Genomic DNA, 6,881 nt, shown 5'->3' with positions numbered 1-6,881 from the left:
AAGAAGAAGAAAGATTTAATTATTTGAAAAAAAATTATTGAATATTTGTGAAACCACTTTTTTTTTAAAACCACAAGGATCAAATATGATTTAAAGATTTTGTTAAAAAAATTAAATTTTGATATATAATTAAAAATAATAATTTGCACTAATAATTATGGTTATAATTATTTTTATTAGTTTTTTCAATATTGTACATTATATTAAATATTTATCTTTATTTTATTAATTAGAAAAACTCAACAAGTTATAAACTATCAAAATTTACGCAAAATTTTGTCTCTTCCATAAAACTAATGTAAGCGAATCTCTATTTAAATCTTTGCAATGTGCCCACTTCATTGAAAACTGGATTACAGAGGAGATACATTTGTAAAGATTCTAAAAAGGCAAATGAAGCTTACAAGTGAAAAAATACACAGAATTCTTAATGTTATAAGAGATGCACCTGACCATTTCCTATCCGATCCTTCATTTTTCGTAACTAAGGAATTGTCATTAGCAACAGCGGATTTAACTGGTGGGGGAGGCAATAGGAATCTCCTCTTCTGAGGAATGGTAGTCAGCTATAGAGGATTCAGTAATAGAAGAGTTCCTAGATCAAGATGAATTGCAAATGGAAATCTCATCTTTTGAGGAGTGGTGAGGTGGGAATTGAAATTTCTTCTTCTGAGGAGAGCATCTTTAACACTTGTGAAACTGATGGGCGCCTTTCAGAATCGAATTCAATGCAAGAAAGAGCTATTTTGATTGTTCTTAATATTGTGCTTGAATTAATTAAACCCTCTCTGTCGAGTAATCGAGGGTCTATTAGCTCAGTAAGGCGATCCTCTCCAAGTAACTTCAATGCCTGCATTCACACACGAATTTAATCATTACAGTAATTTGCAAGACCCCACTATAAAGTACAAGTATAATTCTTACTTGCTCCGAGAGTAGAGTGGACTCGTTTGTACCCATAGCTGGTCTGCCGGATACGACATTTAACAGCAGCACTCCAAAGCTGTATATGTCTGTCTTCAGAGTAACAATTAAAGTTTGACGAGACTCGGGATCTACATAACCGCTGCAGGGTCAAACAAAAAGTAAAATACATTGGTATGTCGCTCAAAATGAAAAGTTTAGTCTTCCCCAAGAACTTGCCGACCACATACAATAACCATTTTCATTATTATTAAGGGATCTTACCATGTTCCGAATATAGAACACGTTTCATAGCTTGGAAAATTATATATATCCTTAAGAAAAACCCTTCCATCTGTTGAAATCTCCTTGTTGGCATATTTGGCATCACCAGGTTGCAGTATTCGAGCAAGGCCAAAATCACCAATCTTGGCATTCAAATTTTCATCCAGAAGAATGTTCGTGGGTTTAATGTCTCTGTGTGCTATACACTCATTTGCACCCTCTTGAAGATATGAGACTCCCCTTATTATGTCCAATATAATATTTTGTCTTGTTGGCCAGTCAATAATCATGTCATCTTCTCCTGCATATGACAGTTAAAACAATCTACATGTTCGAGATAAACCCTACAATTACATAAATATATACTAGTAAGAGAAATGCACAGGCTACTTACCACAAATAACGCTGTGCAGGTCTCGTGACATATACTCGAAGAGTCGAACACTAACATCAAATCTTGTTCAAAGCAATATCCCACCAACTCCATGATGTTTCGATGGCGTAGCTTGCTTAGAATGCTCAGCTCGTTCATCCACACTCTTTCGTCTAGACCAGTTCTCATGATCTTTACTGCCACTCGTCTTCCATCAGACAGAATTCCCTTTAAGAAAGAAGAACAAAATAAATTATCAGAGATATTAACAGGTTCTCCCACTGTTATAGAGCTCAACTTTCATTGCTCAAGACCTTAACTGCTAGTTGTCTTCTACCAAACAGAATTTCTACTTTTTTAAAAACGTAATCAGTTTATCATATATGTTTCAAAGACTATAATTGACAGTATGAATTCAAAAGCAACTTACAGAAAAAACAGACGCGGAACTCCCTTTTCCAATTAATTGACTAAACCCTTTTGTTGCCATTTTCAATTCGTTGGGTTTGAACTCAGTTTGAAATGGTTGAATGTCCTTCACCCACATTTGTACTTTTAGATGAGGGAAATCTTTTGGCCGCCACCTAACTATAGTTGGCATTTCCAGTTGTTTGTACCCATTTATGTCATTACAGTCATCTTGTCCCTGAGAAGAAACAGTGCCTGACCCTGATCCATTCAGCTCTCTTCTCCAGCTGTGCTCCATCTCACCTGTTTATAAATTCAAAACTCATGAGTGATTAAACTGAACCAAATTAATAAAAGACTGTATCAGAATTATTAGCTTACACTCTGTATCCATGGATTGGTACTGCTCTATTCCACGGCTGTTATTGTCCTCGTTTCGACCTAGGCATGACAAGTCGGCAGCTTGCTTATGTCACTACTCACGATTCAATCGATTTGAAATTTTTTAATAAATGTTGAAAGATAGAATTCGCAAGAACATCTAGACCTGTAATAAGTTTCTGACAAATGAAGGTATCTTTCCCCGTGTTCAGTATGAGTAGGTGACCTTGAAGACAGTGTTCCATAGAATTTACTTTTCCCCGAACATAATTGAGTTCCTCACGGATTTTCCCAGGCAAGAGCAACCTATGGCGAAACCAGACAAATATCATTAAAATATATAAAGTAATCTTTCTTTTTGTTTAGTGTATGAGACATTTTAACCAGTCAACGCAACAGAACAATGATCTATATCTTTTGAGCACATAAGTTTATCAGGGAACATATAAAATCAAATTCCTTGTTCATGACTTACTTGGATAATTTATTCGATGTGATAAAGGAACGACATAATATCGCACCAGAAAATATCAATTGAACAGCTTCACGCATATCGTCCAAAACCTCTTTGTGGAAAATAGCATTGAGATCTTTCATTTGCTTCAAATACTTACCTAGCTTAAGCATATCTTTGAGAAGGTCGATGCATTCTCTGTCATTTGCAGAGATGATGTCGAATCTTTCTAAAACATTAGCTATCGCTAACAGCTCCCCTGCAACCCAGTGTGCATTCCCCAATCCTTTCAACACGTCGACCGCCATTGAATGTGCTTCGGTAGATAGCTAGGAGTTCAAAAATTTCTATATCGAATCGCCCATAAAAGGCCACAAATTAAAACATGAAAGGAAAATTACCGTAAGAAATTCTTGATTCTCAAAAAAACAAAATACATCAAGATCCGTATTACCTCATCCGAAAACATTTTTGCCCCCTCTGAAATACCTTCAAACAATTTAGAAAAATCTGAGGTAACAGGCTGCACCAGATCCCTTAGCTCTGTTCCACTGTCAATTATTTTGCAGCCCAAACCCTGTAGGCAACCGTATAAATTTAAAATCCATTACAAACCAAAGAGCAGAAGGTAAAAGTAGAAGAAAGAAGCATATGTGATGCACCTGGTTAGTGATGGCAGACAAAACATTCTCAATGTACCGTATAAGTAAATTCAGGGATAACCTAGAAAGGCCAGTAGTAGAAGAAAATTTGCGACTACCAGCACTTGAAATTTCGTTATTGGGAGCGGTACTCATTTTGTTGCTATAAGTGGGGTCTATCAGTCAAGCTGAAAAGTAAAAGGGGCAGCATATAAGTAAATCAAAGATTTGGCACACCTCATTATGATCAAACAAATTCAACAGCTTACAGAAAGAGATCTTAATGCAAATGTAGCGCCTGCCGCTTACGACGATTCTACGAATTTTGAGTTACAGGAATTACAACCTCTTCAAAAGGCTAACCTCGCATTAAGAGCCGACTGTTCTTCCTTATCATAAAAGACGCGTAGAAAGTGACTTCTCATTTTCGTAGCTGAGACGCGGAGAAAGTGACTTGTCATTTTCGTAGAGTTTCATCTGCAGTTTCGCAGAGTTTTCTATATGAAAGGGCCCAACAACTCAACCGAATTGTATATGCAGAATCATAATGCACCGTTGACCATATTTTTAATAAATTGAAAAATTCAACACGGTATTTTTCTTCGAGAGCTGGAGTAATATTAAAAGAACAGGTTAGTTGAACTATCTAATGATCACTGTTGTAAGGAAGTTAGACTATATAAACAACTTTTTACATTAATTTTGAGAGTAGCGATGTACAAACATTTTCAGAATTGATATGGACTAATTAATTAGTCACACAATAGTAAATTAATCCGTGTTCACAAAATCAATAAAATCTAAAAACGCAATCGCTATACATAGGCCTAGTTATCAGCTTAAGTACAAAAAAAAAATATTAATAATATAGTCGTAGAGGTGCCTCTGTTTTCAACCTAAGCAATAATTGAGCATATATTCCAACTGGAGGGGCCTCTGCAACGTAAGTAGAGCCAACCAGATCATCCAATGGCTTGTCCACACTTGTAGCAGCATAAAAAAAAATAGTCTGGCAGCACTAAGCCACTTTGACTGTTTATGTGGTACGTGTGGGCCCGTTTCTGTCGCCAGCGTCCGTTCCCGTTCCTGTTCAACCTGTACTCCCTGTCAGGTCTGGAATTTGACGGTCACCCCTACCTGTCATATGAATTTTTGATGATGGTTTAGTCATTTCAATGTCTTTCATTTGAAGTTTTACGAAAAATATTAACTGTCAAAAATATAAAAGTAGAAGATTGAAGCAATGAAAATCAATGCACATCTTTCTTGGGAAGAAATGAAAATCATTATCTTAATGAGAAAATAATGATAAATTAGTAATATATGCAAAAATCTTAAATTTACTAAATAAGTTTCTAAATTAATACACTAATATATATTGTATATTAACATTAAATGATAATCAATTAATAATTACTAATTTAATAATAATAAACATTTAAATTTTAAAATTATATATATTATGACAAGTTTCTATAACAATCTTATTAAATATATTTAAAAAATTAAATTGACTAAGTTTCTAAATTCATATATGAAAAAATAAAATATATTGTAAAAATTCATAATAAAATATTTTATCAATTATATTCTATCATTTCAATTATGACAAGTTTCTAAATTCATATGAAAAATAGAACTATTCTAAAAAATCATATTAAAATATTATTAAATTAGAAACAACTACATCCTTCCATATTCTAAATCATTCCATTTCAAAATATTCTAAATAAATTTGTATTTTTATAATAAACATTTTAAACTAATATATATATTACCTACTATATTTTTTTACGGTTTATTTATAATTTGAAGTGTCATCTATACGGTTTTAGAAAAAAAATAGCATGTCAATGCATAAGTTCTACTAATTTTTTAAGCTGTCAAATATGATTCAAAAGTGAAAAAACGGCCATTTTGCCTGTCAAATTCCAGGCCTGCTCCCCGTTCATTTCAAATCAAGTTATTCCCCCTAAAAAGCCCGGTGAATGTGTTTGATCGCATAAGACAAGACATTGGTTGCTTATGAAAAGCAGGATGTATCTGCGTAGATGTGAGCAAGGTATCTGAAGCAAATGATGAATACAACAGCGATATTGGGAGCTTTGGAACAGTGTATTGACACCCATCAAATCATAATGGAAGGGGATAGTTACAGTCGAAAATGCTCTGGTAGACATGTATGCAAAATGTTGAAGCATAGACAACTATTTTTCCACAGAGATGTTATTATATTTCCACAACCTCCGAGTCTGGGATAACATGCGTGTGTACTCAGTTTTGTAGGGTTGATCTGTAATTATTTCCTTCATTTTTTCCTCATCTGTGTTGTGCATTTGCCATGCTTTTTGAGATTCATGTCTCAACTTCTTCTTCAATTGAAAAAACACAGAGCAAGCAATCGGCCTGAAACGTGGTCTCGTCGAATGCTGTGATTATTGGAAAGAATTTAGATATTTTCAAACAAATACGCAGGTGGAAGCCCAAACTCTAAAACCTTTGCTAGCATCCTCCTAAGCTGTGCCTAAACGAGAGCTTTGGAACACGGTATGTCGAATATCCATCACATATAAACGATGGAGGATTTTGCAGATGTTCGCTGCAATTGCTCGGGTAGACGGCCTGGCCAAAGAGTAACCCTGAAAATTTTAATGGGAAAATAGTTTTTAACTCGAATTAGATCATATTTTATCGTCATTCAAGGAAGACATTTCTAAAGAATAACATTTTTTCAATGTCAAAAAAGGGATATTGTAACGCAGATCAAACCTCTGTGTCTTATCAAACAGAGAGGTGATGCAACAAAAATAAATAAATATTTTTATTTTAAAAATTCAAACAAACTTTTTATTGAAGAAAGACACTATTACATTCAACTGAAATTCAAACTGTTTACGCACTCTCCAAAATCCCTACATCTCATTGCTCTCTGTCACAAATATCCTATACTACCTCTTACTATGTGTAGCTTCTTCTCTTTTTTTTTAACACTATCGCCCCCTTCCTGCTCGTATCACCCCCCTATACATACATCTCTTCTTCCTCAGAAGAAACCTCCACCTTGAATCAGTGCTATAGTCTCCACTCTTTTGGATTTATGTCCAAATAACATCTTTTTAAGCAACCAAGCCTTTATTTGGAATGCGTTTCAAAACTGAGCTACTCAGAAATTCACAATGTAAACTCCATTAGCTGATAGAAAACTAACACCAACAAAAAAATGAAAAACAAAAAATTATTCTCTCCTATTTTTTTGGTGATGCTGATAGCACGTTCACCCACATGTTCACCCACATGCTCTGGCATCAAACACCATGGGTACGGAAAATGTTTCATGGGCGTGGAGTCCATGAACATTTCTGCAATGATGGGACTGTAATCCCAAACTTCTCCAATTCTAAAGCATTGACCCAAATAGCCTCATCAGCTGCATGGT

At 34.7% G+C, this 6,881-nt stretch overlaps 1 protein-coding gene and 1 long non-coding RNA gene across 4 annotated transcripts; both read right to left on the bottom strand.

The window, feature by feature from the left end:
• Positions 1-299: 299 nt before the first annotated feature.
• On the bottom strand, positions 300-2,437 carry LOC131074292 (putative L-type lectin-domain containing receptor kinase V.2). 2 transcript variants are annotated; one of them, XM_058010892.2, is made up of 6 exons: positions 2,351-2,437; positions 1,992-2,272; positions 1,583-1,789; positions 1,189-1,489; positions 925-1,066; positions 300-850 (listed from the first exon to the last, which is right to left on the bottom strand). In XM_058010892.2, the coding sequence occupies exons 3-6, from the start codon at positions 1,611-1,613 to the stop codon at positions 626-628; spliced, it is 699 nt and encodes a 232-aa protein (XP_057866875.2). In that variant the 5' UTR covers positions 1,614-1,789; positions 1,992-2,272; positions 2,351-2,437; the 3' UTR covers positions 300-625. The 2 variants fall into 2 exon arrangements, with proteins under 2 accessions (XP_057866875.2, XP_059063620.1); XM_059207637.1 differs by having other exon boundaries at positions 957-1,066; positions 1,992-2,404.
• Positions 2,438-2,542: 105 nt separating this feature from the next.
• LOC131074301 (uncharacterized) lies at positions 2,543-3,798 on the bottom strand. Of its 2 annotated transcripts, XR_009113044.2 has the most exons (5): positions 3,715-3,798; positions 3,467-3,633; positions 3,259-3,381; positions 2,826-3,151; positions 2,543-2,656 (listed from the first exon to the last, which is right to left on the bottom strand). It is a non-coding gene; the product is annotated as an uncharacterized LOC131074301 (long non-coding RNA). The 2 variants fall into 2 exon arrangements; XR_009113043.2 differs by having other exon boundaries at positions 2,544-2,656; positions 3,467-3,792.
• Positions 3,799-6,881: the final 3,083 nt, after the last annotated feature.

This window comes from Cryptomeria japonica, chromosome 7 (genome assembly GCF_030272615.1).
Source record: "Cryptomeria japonica chromosome 7, Sugi_1.0, whole genome shotgun sequence".
Lineage (NCBI taxonomy): Eukaryota > Viridiplantae > Streptophyta > Pinopsida > Cupressales > Cupressaceae > Cryptomeria > Cryptomeria japonica.
The sequence above is the reverse complement of the archived record's forward strand: the minus strand, read 5'-3'. Positions and strand labels throughout refer to the sequence as shown.